The sequence below is a fragment of the Ostrinia nubilalis genome, chromosome 23 (genome assembly GCF_963855985.1).
Source record: "Ostrinia nubilalis chromosome 23, ilOstNubi1.1, whole genome shotgun sequence".
Taxonomy (NCBI): Eukaryota; Metazoa; Arthropoda; class Insecta; order Lepidoptera; family Crambidae; genus Ostrinia; species Ostrinia nubilalis.
Genome location: NC_087110.1, coordinates 10,580,034 through 10,603,018, shown reverse-complemented (window position 1 = coordinate 10,603,018; position 22,985 = coordinate 10,580,034). Strand labels below are relative to the sequence as shown.

General features: G+C 36.6%; 2 protein-coding genes and 1 non-coding gene across 3 annotated transcripts in view; 1 reads left to right on the top strand and 2 right to left on the bottom strand.

The window, feature by feature from the left end:
- The first annotated feature begins 416 nt into the window (after positions 1–416).
- On the top strand, positions 417–14,885 carry LOC135083497 (phytanoyl-CoA dioxygenase, peroxisomal-like). The gene is made up of 8 exons (XM_063978261.1): positions 417–666; positions 1,122–1,241; positions 6,740–6,851; positions 9,169–9,324; positions 11,405–11,548; positions 13,010–13,153; positions 13,955–14,092; positions 14,583–14,885. The coding sequence occupies exons 1-8, from the start codon at positions 623–625 to the stop codon at positions 14,634–14,636; spliced, it is 912 nt and encodes a 303-aa protein (XP_063834331.1). The 5' UTR covers positions 417–622; the 3' UTR covers positions 14,637–14,885.
- A 5,101-nt stretch (positions 14,886–19,986) lies between these two features.
- The window catches only part of LOC135083233 (uncharacterized), a 95,106-nt gene continuing 92,107 nt past the window's right edge, over positions 19,987–22,985 (bottom strand). The window contains exon 26 of the mRNA XM_063977970.1: positions 19,987–20,740. Within this exon, the coding sequence (XP_063834040.1) occupies positions 20,569–20,740 (172 nt within the window). The 3' untranslated portion in view covers positions 19,987–20,568. The remainder of the gene's footprint in view (positions 20,741–22,985) is intronic.
- Trnar-ucg (transfer RNA arginine (anticodon UCG)) lies at positions 22,530–22,602 on the bottom strand. The gene has a single exon. It is a non-coding gene; the product is annotated as a tRNA-Arg (tRNA).

Below are 22,985 nucleotides of genomic sequence, written 5' to 3'. Positions count from 1 at the left end.
TAATATAATAATTTTTCGGTAATTTAGGAAATATTAACCCGTAATTCTGAATCCTGATACATAAAGTTAGCCTATTAATTTAACACAGGTACGACTGTACTCAGTGTTGCACTATCAAATGCAATTGACGCGCCTCTATGCCAGGGTTTTTATGTTCCTGGTCGGGATATACCAAACACAAACCTACTCACGTACCACACCCACCCTTACTTCAAAATAATGTTAAAGTTGTGAAAGAAAAACACTATCTGTGCAATTATAAAAATCCATAATGAAGGTACATAATACAATATTTTCTTACTTGTTGTGGAGATTCTAATTTATTTTAGTTTAATTAAAAACTAATACTATCGATGTCTATTAAGCACAAAGTAATGAATGTCACATCCCTAATTTTTGTTATCATATCGTGGTCACGTGATGTAGAGTTCTCGTTCTTGTTTGTTGAACTTTGTTGTGAAGATTAAAATTTAATTTTTACAGTCCGTTTTTATATTTGGTGCTGGTGATCATAAATGATCATTAATCAGTACTTTGTGAATTATGAACTGAAACTTAAATTACATAGTTTAAAAAAGTTTACCTAACAATAACAAACTGTGTAACACTTGCTAATTTCAATATGAGTTCTCGAAAATTTGGTGACTTGAAAGTTACACCGAAAAAGTAAGTAAACACGAGATTTTCGTAAAATTATTATTAATGAATAGACATTAATTTGAAGATGTTAATTTACTGCATTCAGGAAACAATGCTAATAACCCATACTTATCTAATTTTTTATTTCTGTTTAAAAGTCAAGCGTCTCATTTCTAATCTAATATACCTAAATATTGGCATACATAGTAGACAATAGAAATTAACTGTTGGCTCACAGGAACCACTTGTTGTCTTGTTTGAATACTTTTATGGTATTTTAAAGAAAATGTAACTTTTTATTTCATCATTTCAGCCACAGGACGTCCACTGCTGAACATTGGCATCCGCCAATGATTTCCACATCGCCCGGTTGGTAGCGGCCTGCATCCAGCGCCTTTCTGCTACCTTTATGAGGTCGTCGGTCCAAGTGTGACGAATATTGGCAACTCCCCTCTGATGATAAACTTATTTTTTATTTTCAGAGTATTCACAGAGTTACCGGAGACCTATGAAGTGTCTAAAGAACAGTTGAAGTTTTACGACGACAATGGCTACTTAGTGATAAAGCAGCTTATTGATTTTGGATCGTTATACAGCTACAAGTAAGTGTACAAAAAGAAATACAAAAGAAGTCTTATCTAAATCATGCAGACATTAGAATAAAAATCTGTATTATCGTAAATAATTATTTATGTAAGATAGCAACATCATTTATTGTATAATAAAAAATTCTTTTTACTTATATCTATAGTCCCAGTGGCAATCTATAGAGAACTACAATAATCTTGTTAATTTCTATACAATGACCTTGTTTTAATTTCAATCAATCCTTATTAATTTTATATGTTTGTTAAAAAGTGAATGTTAATTTATCTTATTAATGGTAATTAAAAAAAACTTATTTTCATTTTTCTCTGTACTACTTTAGAATATATTCCCGCTAAATATCCAAAACAATTACAATTGAAAATGAAAATGTTTTCTTTTATAAATAAAGTTCATTTACAAAGTATTTTGGTAACCATCCTTTTAAGCAGGGTTCGAAAATATCCGATATTTATTATAAATATCAAAATATCGGATATTTATGATATATATCAATTTTGTATGAAAGCCATACTATTAATTTGTTGTATTATTCATGAATACTATTGCATATGTGTTACATAAACATGTTTTTAATGTTTTTAAAACTTAAAATCAGACAAATAAAGCAAAAACATAAAATTTCTTTTAAATACGGCAAAATCAACTAAAAAAATAAAAATCTTATGTCAAAACGTACAAATACAGTAACAAATTTTAAAAGTTGATATATGTATATCATTAAAACCGGCTTGATATATATCGGATATATATCCCTTGATATATCTGTACCCCCAGTGAAAACGGAGTTAAGTCGAAAATGGTGACTTTTGGGAAATCGCATTTGAAGGTAAAAAAAATCCTGCTTCGTCGCTATTAGAGATAACTTGGTGAAATATTTTTTAGGTGAAAGGTAATGTTAGATATAATTAGGCAGTGTGCCAGTTTGGGAAATATAGCATGTGGTTTTTTCGTAATTAAATAAAAACCCAGTTATATCGCCATGGGGGCCGTCCATAAATTACGTCATCGATTTTTTCAGATTTTAGACCCCCCCCCCCCTACAATCATCCTAGCGTCATTTCTTAATGACCCCCCCCCCCCCCCTTCTCCCAAAATTGACGTCATTACCAGTTTGACAAAATTAAAACACTTGTAGAATCACCTTTTATTTTATTTTTAATAGATAGTGATTCTTAAGGAAGGTTTATATGTATAATACATTTAAGTACCACGGGCGAAGCCGCGGCGGTCCGCCCCGGGTGCCAAGCATCAGGGGGTGACACAAGTCGCGCAGATTAGTACTCCCTGGCACATCTGCATGGCAAATCTGCGGTCTATGTCATGATACGGGGGGGGTAGGGGGTGCGGTTGTCTTTGAATCGGTAGGAAACCCCAAAAATCCTGGGGGGGGGGGGGGGGTACCAGGGGGTGCCATAGGACTTGTGACGGGGGGGGGGGGGGGGCGGTCCGCCCCGGGTGCCAAGCATCAGGGGGTGACACAAGTCGCGCAGATTAGTACTCCCTGGCACATCTGCATGGCAAATCTGCGGTCTATGTCATGATATGGGGGGGGTGGGGGGGTGCGGTTGTCTTTGAATCGGTAGGAAACCCCAAAAATCCCGGGGGGTACCAGGGGGTGCCATAGGACTTGTGACGGGGGGGGGGGGGGGGGGTGATCGCCCCGGGTGCCAACCCATGCTACGCCGCCACTGTATGTAATATTATTGTTAGAGCATTTTATCTGTAGTTATTACTGTATTTGTGTACATCTATGTTGCATTATGTATGTTTATTATGAGTTTTTTTTAGTATTGTACGCGCCTTAGCCGCCTCTCACATTTGCAGTCTCACTTACTAGGTGTGCTGGAAGAAATTTCTTTTTATAAATAATCTTTTTGTAGGTGAACAATAAACTATAAATAAATAAATAAGAATGACGTCAATTTCGAAACACCCCCCCCCCCCCCCCTATCTATCATTTACCGTCATCCGCAGACCAACCCCCCCCCCCCCCCCCCTAATTTAGAATGACGTAATATATGGACGGCCCCATGCACGGCAACTTTACATTCGTGTAAAGTGATGTAATGGGACATAAATCATTTTACACCACACTGAATTGACCACCCGCTAACAAGTGTAAAGTGATACATTTTACGCCATTTCTGTTGATAATTTTTTGTTTCTTCAATTTTAGAAAAAGTTGTAAAACAAACATTAGTAATTACACTATGAGGAATCATTATTTCAGGTTATTTAGGGTAAATCGTCCAAAAATTGCTACTTATATCAATATACACCAATTTTGTGATGAGAAAAAAAATGTGTAAACTGATCTAACTAACATAATAGCGATCTAAGTATCCTAATAATTATGTGTAAAGTGATATAAGTGGCGATTGTAAAGGAATAAGGCTAGAATTTTAGAGTGAATTCTAATTATTTACTCCTTAAATGTTTATTCTGATCTGAAACTACTATTTCATTAATTATTACACCATATACAATGAATGATATCGGCCTAAATCACATACATTATCTCCTATTTTAAAGTAAGTATTAGTTGAAGCAATTGGATAATAAAGACCAGAAATAACAATGGTTTCACATCAACTAATTAGACAGGAGACAGAGAAAAGTTTGTTTTCTACAATTACCCTATTAGGAATCAAACTCTGGACCAGAGATGATGATGCCAAGCTATATTGATTGCTTTTTGGCTACAGAAGGATAATATAAAAGTAAAGTCATAAAATGCATTTGTTTTCAACAAAGAGGCTTTTAAAAAGCCCTTTAACACGTCCTAGTATTACTTAAACCCTAAAATTATTTTTGGACATAAATGTGCCAGTGCTGAGAAGAAGCAGCGCAAGAAATTTAGCCACCCTTGTCAGCCTCTTCTTAAATCATAAATAACTTGAAAAAATCGAACTGCCGAAGGCGGGAATCTTCTTAAATCAATAGAAACATGAATTAACAAGACATGTTATACTTGCGAGCTAAGCAGATAAAGTCCAGCAACACATGCCATTTACATAATTATTTACTTTATACATAGTATCCATTCATAAGGACTTACGTAGTTAGCTTTGCAGGGCAATCGAATATTGCACTTAACCTTTTGATTAGACCATTGTGCGCTATTTGATCTTCCTATTCCAACCGCTCCAGATCCCCCCAGGTAGCAGCAACCTATCTAGGTCGCTACAGGCCTTCTGCAGCGACCCTGGTGATTAGAGAATTTGAGCCTGTTGATCTGCTACGCTTCTGCACTCCTTGTGCACGTGCTGTGGTTTTTCTCCATGCATCTTCTGCACAGTAGGCTGTCTGTACAGCTATACTGTGTAGGTGTTTGTTTAACATACCTGTTATTACACTTAGGACCTTGCGGATGTTGTCCCTGTTTAGTCTTATGGGTCTTTAACTTTTCGATATAATATCCACAACTGCATCTTTTGTTTGCCTACATCTTTCACAATCTTTCCATTCTATGTGGTGTTATTTTTCTATTTTGGAGCGCAGCCAGGTCTTGATCTGTGCTTATGGTATCGGCATTATAATTGTTCCGGACCAAATACCGTCGTGTACGATCCCCTTCTGGCCAGTTCATCTGCTGCGTCGTTGCCCAAGGAGTTACTGTGTCCTTTGATCCACTTCAGGAGTGCAGGGTAACGCTAGTTGCGTCTGCAATGACTTAGGAGCGCGTCATGGCATTCCAATATAAGTATTATAATGTAGTATATTAAGTTGCTTTGTATTGCTTGCACTATCTGAGATTATTTTTATATTCAGACCTCGGATGTCTATGGTTGCAACCACCTGTGCTGCTCTGATTGCAATCTGCTTGGAAAATTGTATTGTGTTTATCTAGTGTTGTTGATATTCTTAGTATATTTAGGTAATTCGAGAAGACACCAGCTCCCGTACCTTTTTGGGTTTTGGAGCCGTCAGTGTAATATCCTAACTTCATTGATTCCAGAGCAATCTTGCGTTTCCGCTGTATGCTGGATATTATATCTTCAGTCGAAGAGTGAACACAGGGAATTCTGCCGATAGGTGCCTCGGTGAGAGGTATTTCTTTTATTAGGGCTTTGTGCAGGACCGTGGAATGTCCTGTCTCCTTGTTTTGCTTCTATATGCCGTTCTTACCTTTAAGTCTTAGAGCGGCTGCTTGCGCTTCCTCCTTAATGATGAGGTCTAAAGATCTGAGATTCAGAAGGTACTCAAGTGATGTCGATGGAGTGGTTCTCATACAACTAGTGGCCGCTATGCTTACTAGGCGTTGCAGGCTTTGGAGTTTTGATCTTGCTGTGGATAGTTGTGTTCTGTGCCACCACACAAGTGATCCATAATAATATGTGTAAGAGGGCCATATAACCGACGTGTAGAGCCAGTGTTATCTTTGGGTTGAGACCTCATCTACTACCAATGAGTCTCTTGCACTGATGGAATGCTATACAGGCCATTTTTATTTTGTTCTCGACATGACTCGCCCAGTTCAATTTGTTGTCAAAGGTGATGAGTTTTGTTTATAAAGAGTTCTGGTATTTGGAGCTCTTGTAAATTCTATAATGCACTTATTAAGTACTTTTATTGACAACGTTAGGCACTATGAATTCAATTATATGTTTTACTAGTAGATGTTCACCATTATTTATTAAAACTATTAACTAAAGTTCTTTGATTTATAAACTACGCATTATGTTTTCCTTTAATCTGACAATTGGGCTAAGTTACATCATTTTACACAAAATAATTAACCAAATCATTAGTTGCGATTTTCAAATGTTTTTGATCTAAGTAACTTATAACATTTTACACATGTACGAAACTTTTGTGGTTAGTGGTATTAGTCTAATTGAATCATTATACACAAAATAAATAATCATTTGTCTTTTACTTTTTGTGCTATAAATTAAGTTACATTCTTTTTCACCAACCAACAATACATAGTTTTTTTTGTGTATATTAATATGAGTCATCTTATATTGTTAATCACAAATTCAATCTGAACAACTTCAATCGTGTAAAAAGTAGTAACACGAGTCGTACCTCTTGACACAATAAAAAACTGAAAGAAGCCTCCGGTACACTTTGTTAAAAGTAGACATGTATCAATATACACGAAAGAAAACTCAAAATTGGTTCACAAAGCCTTACTTGTATCATTTGGCACAAAATTATTTTCTTTTCTATACGTCGTAGAAACATACCGATTAGATACAAAAATAGCTAATTTTTCAGAGATTCACATTATGTTATAAAGTCAATTTTGATCTAAGTCGAGTTAGATCCCTTTTCACTGGGGGTACAGATATATCCTCGAAACCTGCTTTTAAGTATAAGAATACCTGTAGTAGGAGGTTACCGCTCTTCCGAAAGTATTAACGTACATCCTTAATTAGTGTGTTTGTGGTGTATTGATTGAATTAGTGTGTTGTGTTGTGAGTGGAGTGTTATGTGTATTATTTACTTAATAATTGTCATTTTATTGCTGTTAAATATTTTTCAGAAAGCAATTCAGTTTGATTTGCAACGGAGTGATACCCCGTGGGAATGTGACGATTGTGAAGGAAGCCAACCTGGTCAAAGAGGGGAAGAAGGCTGAGGATTATGTTAATAAGGTGAGCAAGATTGACCTGTAACGCCCCTGGGTCTGCGGGTGTCTATGGGCGACGGTAATCACTTACCATCAGGTAATCCGTCTGCTCGTTTGCCTCCTGTCACATAAAAGAAAAAAAAAAGATATGCCAGGGCCGGACCGTGAGTTTAGGGGGCCCTTTGCTAATACTACTTGCTTAGGGGCTCACCTATTATATCGTCGTTGACGAGTGAAAACCTCGGGGAGTACAGAAAAAAATTTTCAGGGGAGACAAAAAACCGTCTCCTTCATATTTTTATGATGTTTTCATTGAACGCGATAGATGGCATTACAATCATCCAATTCTAATATAGGTGAGCTCGAAATGTGCGTTGAGAGGTTTTCTAACTTATAAAAATTCGACTTACGAGGTTTTCACTCGTCAACGACTTATACTCTTTCGCATTATCGTCTATTTTTGTTTTTGACTTGACTTAGCTGGAATCCACGAGGCCCTGGATTGAAGCCCAAAAAGCCGTAATAAAATGGTAGATCCAGCCCTGAGATAAGCTGGTTTGACGTTAACAAAATGCACACGAATATTTAAGTGACTTGCTTACGTTTACGTGCGCATGAATTTTTTTACATTAGGTACATAATAGGTATGAACTTCTATCGTTCGTTCGTTTCAGCCGAATGACGTCCACTGCTGGACAAAGGCCTCCCCAAGGATTTCTACAAAGACTAGGCAGCTCCCGCGACCTTCAGCAGATATTCGGTCCACTTAGGAAGGCCTGCCCACACTACGTCTTCCGGCCCGTGGTCGGCACTCGAGAACTTTTCTGCCCCATCGGCCATCGGCTCTTCGAGCTATGTGCCCCGCCCACTGCCACTTGATTTTAGCAATTCTGCGGGCTATGTCAGTCACTTTGGTTCTCCTGCGGATCTCCTCATTTCTGATTCGATCACGCAGGGAAACTCCGAGCATAGCAGTGGAATTACTTAGCAATATCCGATTTAAGTAATAATTATCTTTCTTTAAAATGTTATGGCGACAGACTTAGGCAAGACTTAGAACAAGCCCTACGAATCAAACCAAAAAAAAGAACCCTACTGGGAATCAAACCCTGGACCTCTTAATCCGAGACAGGTGGTCTTACTACACACCACAGAACGAATTTATCATTTCAGCCATAGGACGTCCACTGCTAAATAGACCTCCCCCAATGACTTCCATACTGACCGGTTGGTAGCGGCCTGCATCCAGCGCCTTCCTGCTACCTTTATGATGTCGTAGGTCCACCTTGTGGGTGGACGTCTCACGCTGCCGAAAACGCAGTTTTCCGATACGTGGCCTCCACTCCAGAACCTTGGTGCGCCATCGGCCGTCAGTTTTTCGTACTGTGCCTATTGCCACTTTAGCTTGCTAATCCGCCGGGCCATGTCATTATCATTTATTTATTACTAACTATTACTGCTAGCGGCCGCCCGCGACTTCGTACGCGTGGATCCCGATTTACCCCCTTCATCTATCTTACGCGGTTTAGATTTTTTCATACAAATGTTTTTTCCCGCTAACTCCCGTTCCCGTGGGAATTTTGCAATATCCTGTTGTAACTAAGCTTTAAGTTTACTAAGGTACCTGCATGCCAAATTTTAAGCGTCTAACTTAAGCGGTTTAGATTTTTCAGACAAAAGGATTTTCCCGCTAATTCCCGTTCCCGTCGGAATTTCGGGAATTTCTTATTGTAACTAAGCTTTAAGTTTACTAAGGTACCTGCATGCCAAATTTCAAGCGTCTAACTTAAGCGGTTTAGATTTTTCATACAAAAGGATTTTCCCGCTAATTCCTGTTCCCATGGGAATTCCTAAGTATACTATAACCTGCCCAGGAGTATGAAGAATAATTGTACCAAGTTTCGTTAAAATCCGTCGAGTAGTTTTTATTTTATTTATTACGGTATACCAACAACATTACATACAAAGTAATTACATGAAAATCTTACACATAGAAGTTTTTTGTTTCTATAAGGAACATACAGACAGACAGACAGACAAAAAAAATCTCTTTGCATTTTTGGCATCAGTATCGATCACTAATCACCCCCTGATAGTTATTTTGAAAATATATTTCATGTACAGAATTGACTCTCTACAGATTTATTTTCATTTATTTATTATTACCGCCTTCCCCTTCATATTTTTTTTTTAAATAACTGTCCTCACCATAGGTTGTCTGGAAGAGATCGCTTCATAGCGATAAGACCGCCTAGTTGTACCTTGTGTGTTCCTTCTCTTTCTGTTCTTTACTTTGGTGTGCAATACAGTGTATTTATTATTATTATTATCATTATTTCCAGCTGCAAGACATTCTCTACGATGACGTGTTTGCGACGTATATAGAGCATCCGCGACTCTTGAACGTTGTGTCCCAGTTCATCGGCGACAATGTATCTGCGATGCACACCATGCTTATAAATAAGCCTCCGGGCACGGGACGCCATCCTCCGCATCAGGTATTGTAAATAATAACAATAAATTAATATCTTAATACATACAGGGTGGAATTTTGTAATGCCACCTAGAGGGCCTACTCTTAATACTGTAGATAGAAAATTTTACTCAAAGAAAACATTCTTTTATTTTTGAAAAGAAAGAGAACTGCATTCAAATTTCCCGAAAATTTTTCGAAAATTCACCACCAATCAATGCAATTTTCTGTAAACAATTAAAATAATTTTAAGATTTGATGGTTTTCCTTTCTTTTGATTTATCAAGTTTATTGGAGAGATTTCATCCTTATGCTTAACCCTAACAATCGGTGCATTAAAAATACAGGGTGTAATTTTTAACAGATTTTAATTGGTTCGATTACTTCCAGTACCGGGTGTGGCAAGCAAATTTTTGGAATTCTTTGAATGCAGTTCTATTTCTTTTCAAAAATAAAGGAATGTTTTCTTTGAGTAAAATTTTCTATCTACAGTATTAAGAGTACTTTCCTAGGTGGCATTACAAAATTCCACCCTGTATATACTTTTTTTAAATACATACATATTATTACATAGTAACGCCCAGACTCGTCACAGAAATTAAAATTCATAACTTCAATTTCTGCCCGGCCGGGAATCGAACCCGGGACCTCTCGGCATAGTAGTCCGATTTACACCAAACGGCCGACAAAACTAAATAGATGGAAACTGGTGATAACATCCTATAATCCGAGCCTTTTCAAAGTGAGTGAGTTACAGGGCAGATTATGTACCATACTAGACTGCATGTACCTCACTTAACATCAGGTGCGATTGCGGTCAAATACCGGCCTTGTTCTTTTTTTTTATCTACAACGAGGAAGCTCTTGGCCTGTAGGTATCTCACCTGATGGTAAGTGACGATCAGGCCGAAGGTGGAAGCGAGCTTCACGCGGAATCCTCAACCACGGAGGAACTGGCTATCTTACCTCTAACTGCCGGAACACAACAATGCTGTTAACATTGTTAGGTAAGATGGTGGTAGCTAGCCAGGCGGACTTAGAACAAGCCCTACCACCAACCAAACCATCTGCTTAAAAATAAAAACATCCTTCGCAACAGAAAAAGTAGGCTATTTTGTGTAAATGACATCGCAATAGACATACTGTAGATGTTCTATTTTGACAAAATATATAGGGGGTTGTTTCTAGCGATTAACTCAGTCAATGAATGCCTGAGGCATGGGACGGCACGGGAGACGTGACATTGACATATTATGACAAGACTGAGCATATAAAGCATATCTGTGGGTCTAGACAAAGTGCAAATTATAATCGCAAACCAGTCGAAAAGTGGTCGAAAAGCCCCTTTTTTGAATGGAGTTTTGACGGATTCGATTTACCAGTCGAAAAGTGGTCGAAAAGCCCCTTTTTTGTATGGAGTTTTGACGGATTCGATTTTCGATTCGATCTAAAAGTGCGTTTTGTCTAGGGGGGCTGAAGTCCCGCTGATGTTTGACGTCTCAAAAACACCCTCCCGTGCCGCTCCCATACCTCAGGCACTGACCTATAACTCTTTATAAAGCCCGGTCTGTGAGCACGTAGAATTTTGTCCAATGACCCCAAGCTACCCATCCTTATTGCTCGCGCGTAATTATGTTGCTGTCGCGCTCGCACACTCACTGCGGGCGCCGGTCGCACAGTCGCGACAGCAATATAATTACGCGCGAGCAGTAGCGGCGTAAGGGGGGGGCGGTGGGGGCGGTCCGCCCCGGGTGCCAAGCATCAGGGGGTGACAAGTCGCGCAGATTAGTACTCACTGACTTAATATCAGCATGGCAAATCTGCGGTCTATGTCATGATACGGGGGGTGCGATTGTCTTTCAATCTTCGAATCGGTAGGTAACCCCAAAATCCTGGGGGGTACTAGGGGGTGCCTTAGGACATATGACGGGGGGGAGGGATGGGGGGGGGGGGTGATCGCCCCGGGTGCCAACCCACGCTACGCCGCCACTGCGCGCGAGCGATAAGGATGGGTAGCTTGGACAAAATTCTACGTGTTCACAGACCAGACTATAGCACTCCATAAAGTGATAATTTTTAAAATAAATACACAAATTATTCGCCAGGACATATATTATTTCCCGTTCCGACCGGCACACAAGATCATAGCGGCGTGGACGGCCATAGACGACGTGACCATCGACAACGGATGCCTGTACGTGCTGCCTGGCAGCCATAGAGGAGAGCTGCACAGCCATGGGTACCCTGAGGTGAGTTATCCGTAAACGGGAATATTCCCACCTCTCGTTCCCACCGCTGCAACTCCTGTGTAGCCAGGATCTACAGCTTGACCGCCATAAAAACCCAACCAGTGAAGGTCAAGTTTGTCCCGGGGGACAGTTAAACTGTCATTGGACCCGCAACGAAATTAATCAGAAGCACATAGGAGGAGTTCGAAGTTCTTAGGAGGAGTTCGAAGTTATCCGTAAAGATACCAACTGGGTTATATAAAATCATTGGGCCATGATGTGTTCAGTAGTGGATGTCTCCAATTCATTAGCGTTTCATCTCTAGTCCACACTCCAGTCACGCTCCATTTTCATTCCAGCTGATGTGCAATTTAGTATCGCGGTAAAATTCACGCGCAAACAAAAACAAAAGAACAGATTGGTGCACTTTCCATTAAAAATCCGAACACCTTATTTTTTAAACCAAAATTACTACAACACAGCAAATATTCGTAAAGCGTTTGACTTGCGTGTGAGACTGGATTAAGTAGCATTCTGTCAGCTTTTACTCAAAAGTGCAGTTGCATTTCGTTTATGTTACAACTTCGTTTGAACTAGCTGTCAAAACGACACCGCGATACGGATTTGTCAAAACAGCTGAAGTTCGTTCGTCGTCCAGTCACGTTGCAGTTGACAATTTTAGCGCAATCGGGGCCCTGTGTCTGAAATTATCTGTTCCGTTACATATAATATTTCAGTTGTAGTTTATTATTTATTTACTTTAATTAAATGCTGCTTTTACTTTGAATTGGCCGCAGGCCTCATCCAGTGTGACATCCTTTAAATGTTTTTTTACTCAAATCATTCATGTTTTTAACTTTATTTGCAAAGTTATTTTGCCACTTTTAACACCTAAGCGAAATATTCTTTAAGTTCGCAATCAAATGCTAAAACCTTAAACATGCAATGAGAATATTTTTATTTAGATTCTTATTGCCTCAGCTCAAGGTTGAAAAACATAGCATTTGAAATTTACTGTTTACATACATTATCATCTCAAATTAATGTCGCTAAAAACCAAAAGTTAGTTTTGCAAAGTCAAACACTATTTTACCTATAAATCCTTTAATGGACTTATCTGACAGATAAACTTGGCGTTATGTCCCAAATACTATCAGATATTTTATCACAGACTTGTAAAACTGGTCCAAAGTAGACTAAGGGCTTGTTACCACGGAGTCATGCCGTTTTTTTGCAGGAACGGTTTTTAGCGAACGAATGAAAAACGACAACTTTTACGATTTCAAAAAAATATTTTTGTGTTGGATAGCCCATTTAGCAAGGAAGGCTTTAGGCTGTATAACATCACACTACAGTCAATAGGGACGGAGCAGTAAAGAAAAATGTTGCGAAAACAGGAAATATTATTCAAACTATTTACGCGTACGAAGTCGCAGGCAGAGCTAGTATTATAAGGCTTAGAAATTGTTTTTTGTATTACAGAAATTCATGCGTCTCTACCATGGAATAATAGAAGAGGACACCATAGCGCCGGAAAACCAACGAGTGAACTTAGAGATGAGTCCGGGAGACACAGTGTTCTTTCACCCACACCTGGTGCATGGCTCCAGGCCTAACATGTCCAAGGTATGGGAAAAGTTGACTTATTTATTTTAATATGTAAACAATGTACTTAAAGATTAGACGACCTGTGAAATTAGTATTGACTCTGGACTGGAAATAATACAAACATTTAAAGTTTATGAAATTAGCACAGCTTGATGTCACATGTCACGCTCACGTGCTCATGTTGACTAGTATGAGACTGATTTTGTTTTAGTTAGATGACGTCATTGGGTTTCGAAATTCTGGCTCTGTTAACGAATTGATAATGATGACGGCAAGAAAACTGTGAGAAACAAAAAATACAAACTCAGTCCCACAACTTAAGTCATAGGTTGTGAGGTTCGAATCTCGCTGTGACATAATGAGAATTATTTTAACATACCTACTGGGGTTAGTAGTAGTTTCGCACGATTTTCCTTCGCACGAATGTGCGAAACGTCCCCTTTCAATAATATTTTTTTTTACTAGGCGTTTCGCCCGGATGTATTAAAAGTATTAAAATCGCGTGCGAATCGACTCTTTTTTGAACTTGTAGTATGCGATTACTAATTCTCAAAGGGGTCGATTCGCACCCGTTTTTAATACTTTTGATAAATCCGGGCGAAACGCCTACTAAAAAAAAATATTATTGGAAGGGGACAAACTACTACTAACTCACCTACTGCCAGCTACCATACTTTGAATCCTGTTGCCTTGTAAAAAGAACTCCCATTTTGTTGATTGTTCCCGATGATTAGTTTCCTTTTTTATCTTCATAAAAATAAAGTGAATGTATAAGAAAAATTTAAAAAACTGAGGCTCAAACAACCCCGTATTTTCCAGGGCTACCGCAAATCCATATCGTGCCACTACGCAAGCAGCGATTGCCACTTCATAGACGTGACCGGTACTGTGCAGGAGAAGATTGCAGAGGAAAGCATCGCTGAAGCGAAGAGACGAGGCATTGAACTGACTTACGAGGTCAGAGAATCGTCCGTCCGTTTCAGCCAAATGACGTCCACTGCTGGACAAAGGGGACCAAGGTTTTCCACAACGACCGGTCCTGCGCCTCCCGCATCCAGGCACCTCACGCGACAATCACCAGATCGTCGGTCCACCTAGTGGGATGCCTATCCACATTGTCTTCCGGCTCGAAGAAGAGAATAAAGCTGAGTTGCACCACCTAATTTTTTTTTGGATGGACTGTCCCGCTGAAGTGCGCAGGGCCACCTAATTTTGACCGTAACTATAACGATAACCGGTGTTTTTTGTATGGAGTTTGTCAGATTTTTGAAGTTTGTCAAAGTTAAAGTAAGATGGTGCAACTGAGCCTAAATGTTAAATAGAAAAACAAGTAAGAAACAGAAAAACAAGTAACGGAAATACAAATACAAGTAAAAAATAAATGTTGATTTTTTTTCTTAAAGAATGTAGCTATAATTCAATAAGTTTTTTATTTTTATTTTCCCAGGAAATTTGGAGATACAGAAGCAAACACGTAAAGGGAATCAGATCCAATTTGTAAGTTTATTTACACGTAAATTATTATTTACATACATAATCATTTTTATCGGAGTGCATAAGAGATCCTTAAATCATTTTCATCGGGTTAAAGTGCGAGATTTTTATTTTTTTATTATTATATATTATGTAAAATAAATTTTACTCTACTAGCTTTAAAAACGGTGCAATGTGATATTATAAGTATGTCTATATCATTTTTATACTATTATATCAAAGTTATTTTGTTATATTAAAAGTTATCGAGAAAGAATTGCTTTTATTTAATCAATCTTCTAATCCACGTTAGTTTTTATTGGTAAGCAATTGGTATAATTGTTGAATATAAGAACAGTTGCCATGCAGCACATCGTGTATACATTTATGTTACAACAATATTACACATAATGTTGCCCGGTTGGTAGCAGCCTGCGTCGTATGACTACAATGTGTTGCTAGATGTGCCGTTCTTTGTACATAAAAATATACGATATGTGTATGGTTATGTATAAAATAAAAAAACGTTTACACATAATAATAATTTTATTTTAAATCTTAGGTCAAAGAAAACTTATTTAATTACGTCATATTTATTATTATTACTCCATTTGGACGGATTTGTTATAATATTAACCTATTTCATCTACGTTTTGGTATTTATTATAATTTTAATTATAAACATTATACTACTTTATAATCAACGTATATTATTTTCTTAGATTTCATTTAATGGCATATAGTATTAAAATATAAGTATTTATAAAATCTATATTTGCATCCAATATTCTTATTTTAACTACACATTATAATATTGAGTGATTAATACTAAATTATGTTGAACAAAATGTTTCCATGTTGTTTATACCAAAATATAATTTTAAATATTTTCTGACATGATAATTATTTATTAATATTGCTTTATTTTAAAAATAATATTAATTTGAATATTAAAGAAAAGTGAACTTTGATTTATTCTATAATCCAATTATCAGCAAAATAATTATGACAACAAAACAAAAATCATTTTCTAGATAAGTATGTACATTATTGTACATCCTAATATATCCTTTTTATCAATACAAACAATATAATTAATTATATTATAATCAGCAGAGATAATTCAATCATAATAAGATAATACAAATTAAAGGTATATTTCTGTTGCTACATGGTGTTTGCGGGGCTTACACAAGTCTCAATACAGCTAAAGCCTGGTCCGTGAGCACGTAGAATTTTGTCCAATGACCCCAAGCTACCCATCCTTATCGACTGTGCGACGGGCACCCGCAGTGAATGTGCGAGTGCGACAGCAACATAATTACGCGCGAGCGATAAGGATGGGTAGCTTGGGGTCATTTTACAAAATTCTACGTGCTCACGGACCAAGCTTTAGACGCCCCGCAAACGCCCCGTAGCAATGTTATTATACCACAATCCTTCTTTTCGTCACTTTATACAAACTATCCGAATTCCTTGACCGTTAATTTAAATCATACCCATGAGCATTAACAAAGATGGCGCTTTATTTACAAAATATAAATATGTATACATTTTCTATATACCGGGTGTATACAGGGTGTTAGGTAAATGGGTATATGAGCCGACACTAGCCCATGTTAACATGGTCATAAATGGTATATGGTGAAGTCACAAAATTGATATTATCTTCATTTAATTTTTTTAATTTTCATACAAAATAAATTTTATAAAATGCGATTTGTATGAAAATTAAAGTAATTAAAATGAAGATATCAATTTTCTGTCTTCACCATACCATTTATATGACCATGTTAACATGGGCTAGTGTCGGCTCATATACCCATTTACCTAACACCCTGTATACCGGGTGTATATAAATTCGACCGGTATTTAATGATATATTTAAGAATATAAATGTTTTATTTTATATATTATAATCGCAATATACAGCATAAAGTCTAAATATTTACATTGAAATAAATGTATTTATATTAAAGGTGAAATAATAACTTATTGTTAAAACTGTGACACGAGACTAGATCTGTTTGGAAGTAAAACTAATAAAATATTTTGTTGTATAGTAAGCATCAAGAAATAATATTTATTGCAGGCAACACTTTAAGGAGCCATCTTTAGATTGGTGTAAAAAAACGTTGCTATTGAGCTGAAAATTACCCTAATAATTTAGGAAGTCAATTTGAGCCCATAAGTCTGATTTCACTTAGACCACATTTTAGTGATATGGGTCTATAAATTTCAAAATTGGGTGGCAATAATAATATATTAACAGCCACATATACCAAAAATGAGTAGGTAATTTTAATATACATGGTAGTAAATAGGAATGTTATCATTATATTGTTGTAGTTTTGAAAAGCAATAATTTATTATTTCTTGAAGACTATTATAAAGCATGTATAGATATACAACGGTTGTCAAGTTTTATAATCTGCATCTATTGGTAACTAAAGTAATTAATAATCAAAATCCTTCGCAGTCTCCATCAAAAATCTGTAAGAAAAACATCAAAGTTAATATAGCATTCAAAAGTTTAGAAAAATATGTAAGAATTTTGTTAAATACCTACTTTAGCATGCAATCCCATTCTAGAACCTTCATCACCTTGAAAGCGATTTAAATAAGACAATAATATATTAAAACTCATTTATTTCGATTAATTATTATTAATTAAAATACATAAAGCTTTAAGTACTTAATTCGTATAAAAATATAAAATTTAATAACCGATAAGTACTGCACAATTATATTAATTAATTTAGTATCTAGTATCTACTGAGTTAATAATTTATTAATAAGCTTACATTTTGTTCGAAATTTTGTTATTTATTGGCACAAACTTTTGATTATTAATTAAAATTAAGGAATAATGTTGCAACTTTACAGTCAAGGGTCTCTTACTGCCTTTGCAAGCCAGAAAGAGACAAAAATACCAATACCAATCTTGGAATTTTTGTTAAGTTGCAACTCTACTCCTTCCAACCCGCGCAGTATTCATCTCTCACTTATTCATTATGGATTGTGAGCGAGATATGTATACGTCGGCATATTAAAAGTATGTGTGACTTAATAAAATGTTTCTTTTTTTACTGCGCAGGTTGTAAATATTTCTAAAAGCGTAATAACTAATAGGACGATCAAAGCGCATTCTACAACCAATACCATACCAAACGACTAACTACTTAAACCATTTAAAAAAAACTATACAAACAATCTTTTACTTTGAATTCTTGGTGATAGACTAACGCCCGTATTCACAAACATTACTATGAGGTCTCACAGTGCGCGTGGACGCACTGGGTGACACACGAACCAATCACAGAGCTCTATTCAATGCTGTGCGTTGTTTACTGCTTCACTTAAGTGAAGCTTGCTTAAGCAAGCATCGTTTGTGAATACGGGCGTTAGTCTATAGATGAACTACACTGAACTGTCCCACCAAACGCATTGACAGGGAGGCGCCACCATCGTTCAACTATATAGTTTCCAACATGGCAAAAATAGAAATTAACGATCCGGTATTGACAGTGGCGCCCCCTGACAATGTCACCGATGGGACGGTTCGTTGAAGTTGGACAATATGATGTTTGCGGGTGGAATAAATGACATTGTTATTTGTCATTTCCATCCTGTATACTTACTGACTCAGGAAGTGCGATGAATTAGTAATGTACCATAATAATATGACATTACAGTTTAAATTGTAATGTCGATGGTTGGTTTCAGTTATTATCATTGCAATTTCAACCGTAGATTATTATTATTAAAATACATTACTAGTTATTGCTAACTTTGTCATCGAAAAAGATTGTTTGAAAATCACAAATAAGCCCAGTGCAAAATAAAAAGTTTTAGAAGCCAAAAGCGTCACTATGAGCGTCCCGTACAATATTACTGTGCTTTAATAAAAATGCAGACATTTTAACCCTTAACAAGGCATTAGAAGCAAGTCGATTTTCACCCTTAAAGTCTCATATCACTTGGAACAAATTTGAATATCCCACTTATGTGTAGACTATAGAATAATGAGTCAAAGACTTCCGATATTAGATTCACATATTCCAAGTGAAACGAGGCTTAAGACTCAATATTTGGTGGCAACAATACTACCTCAGCCTTAAAAAGGTTTAAAAAAGTATAGTCATAGCAATGCATGCATTTCTATCACAATAGTAAAGTTAATAAACTAACTACATAGTAGTGAGTGTCACATAACACAAATAGTAGTAGAATTTTCCAAAATATTTAACATTTTTAATGGTCTAATATGATAATATCGATTTTACTTCCTCAAAAATCCAGTGATTATTAATCTCGATCAGTTATTGTTAATTGAAAAATTTATTTGTGAAAGATTTTGGAAAATTCTTATTTGTGATATTAGTCCAATTAATTTGTGATGTCCTATATCTTATTTAACCTAGGATCAGCCAAACACTGGCTTTAAATGTTCTACAATATTAGACACGTGTTAACGCGTAACTTTAAAAACCAACTAAACATTAAAAAGGTTAACATTAAAATAGTCTATTTATATACAATTAACTACGAAAGAGAGAAATTTTTCTTGTAAATTCGCTCCTATACCACAGGGAATAAGGCAATCTCAAGTTTAAAATGCTACGTCTGATGTTGAATATTCCACTGGTAAAAAATAAACTATAACCCATACCCTGAAATATCCCCCTGTTACTGGCACATTAAACTAAGCTAAAACGTGTATATCTACTTTTCAAGTATAAATATTGCACTAAACACTTTAAGCAAGAGCTTGAGTCTTTAAGCCTAAGTTCACTTTGGATAGTTCTAAATATTTACCCTAATTTTCTGACTTAAAACTTAAGTAAGCCCTTTTAATATTTGCGAATAATAAATAAAAGCTATCTAAACCGCTAAAATAATATCTAAATGTGATATGCACAGTTCTCTCTAATACCTAAAACTAATTTAATATTATTTCAATATCAAAAAGGCCTTTGTCAAAATCGCCATTCCAGTGTCGCCTAAATACTAGCCAACTATTCTCTAACTAGAGAGACAGACTAATGCCCGTTTTCACCATCAATCCTTAATTTTTAAGTGACCCCTTTGAAAACAAAGTTCCTGTTACGTGTTACCATAGGTGTCACTTAAAAATTGGGGATTGATGGTGAAAACGGGCATTATTCTCCTGTAATGAACAGTAATACAAACACTATCCTATTGGGCTGCGATTCTATTAAGTGTCTATAAAAAGGTGTAGTCTTAAGCCTTTTCTCACTCGTATAAAATTACTATCAAAATATATGAAACGGACTTTTAACCTGTTAACTTCCATCACCACTTTCTATCAGGTGAGATGTAGGTCATTTTTCAGGTTCATTTTTGTGAATAAAAAACCGGTTGAAACTTCAATAATACCTACAGGGCCCTACAACTACCAGCGTTAAGTGCCTAAAGCCTATTCCTTATAACAATATGCCCCTAAACAGCCATAGTAGCGGTGGAAACCCTAGTCATCATAAACAATCTTAGGCACTAGCAATGACACCCTTGTCATTCCCCTAATATGCTCCTACAAACTCCTATTACTAGCAGTGGAAGCCCTACTCAAATCCAGTCCTTTAAAGTCCAACTTCTAACAGTGTAAATCCTAATTTTCCCTCTAAACTTCGTGGCACCCAAATTAGCCAAAAACTTGACAACACAGCTGTATTCCAATGAGGGTTTTCGCGAATGAAAAATCCGCCAGATGGCAATACGTAGACGCGAGGTCCAAATGCTGCATGATTGGTTATTTTTGACATGACATTGACAGATATGTCAAAATCCACTAATCACGCAGCAGTCAGACCCCACATCCACGTCCCGCCATCTAGCGGATCTTTCATTCGCGAAAACCCTCATTGTAACAAAGACGTGTTGAACTTTTTGGTTACTTTGTCACCACGAAACCCCAGGTTTCTTCTGGTACCTAACCCCTAATCATTCCCTCGATAATCCACGTAGACTCTAACCACTTCACCTTCATACTTCCGCTGCGACGGCATAAAGTAGAAGTCAGGTTGCGCGTGCGTCGCGTCGGCGCGGCCTCGCGGTAGCGAGTACGTCGCGCGATCGTTGCCTCCGCCGTGTGCTCCGCGACCCACGTACCTGGCGGTGAACGGGTTAAGTGAATTAAGATGGTATAGGTAATCAAATGAAGCAGAGTCCAGCGCGTGTTTTGCACTACACAATCAACAAAAACCTTAGATTAATAAAACCTAGATAGATAGTCAGTGCACGAAAGGTGTGGCAGTTTTTAGGGAGCCGGCACGGCTTACCCGTAAACGTCACATGAACTGTCAAAGTGAAAAATTGGTAAACACGTCCGACGAATTTTAATTAATTAAAACGGGTTGTGCTGTGAAAGGGTGTCTAAAATACATCAAAAAAACAAAGAAAGTGACCAGTGTTACATTTCATAAGTAAGTACTACGATTCGACGCGTATTTTGCTTGAATTTGGCTTTCAAAAATTAAATACGGGAATGATACCAGTAACAAGAAAATTTATTTCCCAATTGTTCGCCGTACAAATACACTTCCTTTTTTATGAAATCGAGACTTTTAAGTCGATTTATCTTATTGTTATTAGGTAGGTACTTTGAATTCAATAAATAAGTAAGTACATGATGCGTTTTATTTTTGTTAATTATAAAATTATTAAAAACGTATTAAAAATTTCCCTACTTTCGGGAAAATCGCCTTCACTGTCTACACTCCCCAACAAAATTGACACTAATGACATAAGATTTTTGCCTCACTCTTGACGAAGCGTTTGTATGAAGACTATCCATCTAGGTTTTATTAATCTAAGACAAAAACATGTCAACAAAATTGTCTACACAAAACATTGTTTCACTACGTACGTGTTTTCTACCGGACATGTAGGCCTAAGATGCGCACCGTGATAACTTTTATCGACGTCAAAATGTATGGGGAAAATCGATAAAATGACGTGATAACCGCTTATCGCGGCGCGCATCTTAGGCCTAATGGAAAGCAGAAACATGTTGACATACATGTTTTTGTTGATTGTTAGACCCTACACTTTAGGGCAAAACGCGCTGGAGGGGTCTCCTATGTATATTTTTTTTCCTTGAGAAATAAACAAAGACCTCATAACGGGTAGTAGGAAGGCGCTGGATGCAGACCAACCGGTCATTATAAAAATCATTGGGAGACGCCTATGTTCAGCAGTGGACGTCCTGCTGATGATGATAAAGAAAAAAAAAACAAAAAAACTGTATGTATGTAGCTGTTGTTAAAATGAGTTTCTAGCGGTGCTTCTCGTCACTGTGTTCTCACCACTCAATGATAGTCTCGAATCGCTGCTAGTAAAGCAAAAAAAAACATACTGTATGTAAAGAACTTGAATTTAAAAAAACTTGTCATATTATATGCTAATCTAAAACTAATCTTAGCAAGTAGGTATACTGAGTGAGAAAGCTCAATAGCTTTTTTTGCTTTTGTTATCTACTGTCTTTTTCTAGCAATAGAGTGAAATTGAAAAAATCTAAAAACTGAATAGCTACTCACACAACTTAAGGAAGTAACTTATCTAGGTATGGTGATAAGTATGGTAATTCATACAGGAAATATACTATACGAGAGTCGACGATGACAAACATTTTGAAAACATTTTTTTAATGAAAGGTGTCAAACGCTTTTTTAGTACCATTTTGCATCGAATACCAAAAAATGTTAATTTAAAAATAACTCATTAAATAGTTAGATATTAAAGGAAAATATTCTAAGGAATAAGATGAGTTTATGCAAGTTCTAACAAATTAAAAATATAAATGTTTATAACAGAATAAAATGTAAAATAATTTACCTTAAAAAAACCTAGCGAAAATGTTTATCACAAAAAGAAAAATAAAATACAAAAAGGAATTTTTCGACCGTGACAGGACTCGAACCTGCAATCTTCGGATCCGAAGTCCGACGCCTTATCCATTAGGCCACACGGTCAGATGAGTGGGAGCGCGAAATTTCGCAACAAATGGTTTAGTGAGTGACGTAAAACGATGTTAGAAAAACATATTTTTTTCTACATTTTAACCAAACGCAGATAGGAGGATAATGTTTACATGTGTAATTGCGACCGTTTGTTGCATTAACACCATGATAGAATTCAGTATAATGTTAATGTTCAATTCCTTTCCTTAAGTGTAATTGTTTCATTAAACAAAAAACATGTGATACTAACAGCTTACTCAGTACAGCAGTTTACTCTTTAATAAACGTTTTGAATTTGAATGTTACCTAACATAATGTTTATGATTAAGTTTCTTCTGACTTTTTCTATGTTTTCAGTTTATTTTTTCTATAAAAATACTGGAAACTGCTTTCTT

Coding starts and splice junctions, on each gene's coding strand:
- LOC135083497 (XM_063978261.1), top strand. CDS start 623: ATGAGTTCTCGAAAATTTGGTGACTTGAAAGTTACACCGAAAAA. Junction 9,325..11,404: donor GACGCCATCCTCCGCATCAG/GTATTGTAAATA, acceptor ATTATTCGCCAG/GACATATATTATTTCCCGTT. Junction 11,549..13,009: donor ACAGCCATGGGTACCCTGAG/GTGAGTTATCCG, acceptor TTTGTATTACAG/AAATTCATGCGTCTCTACCA.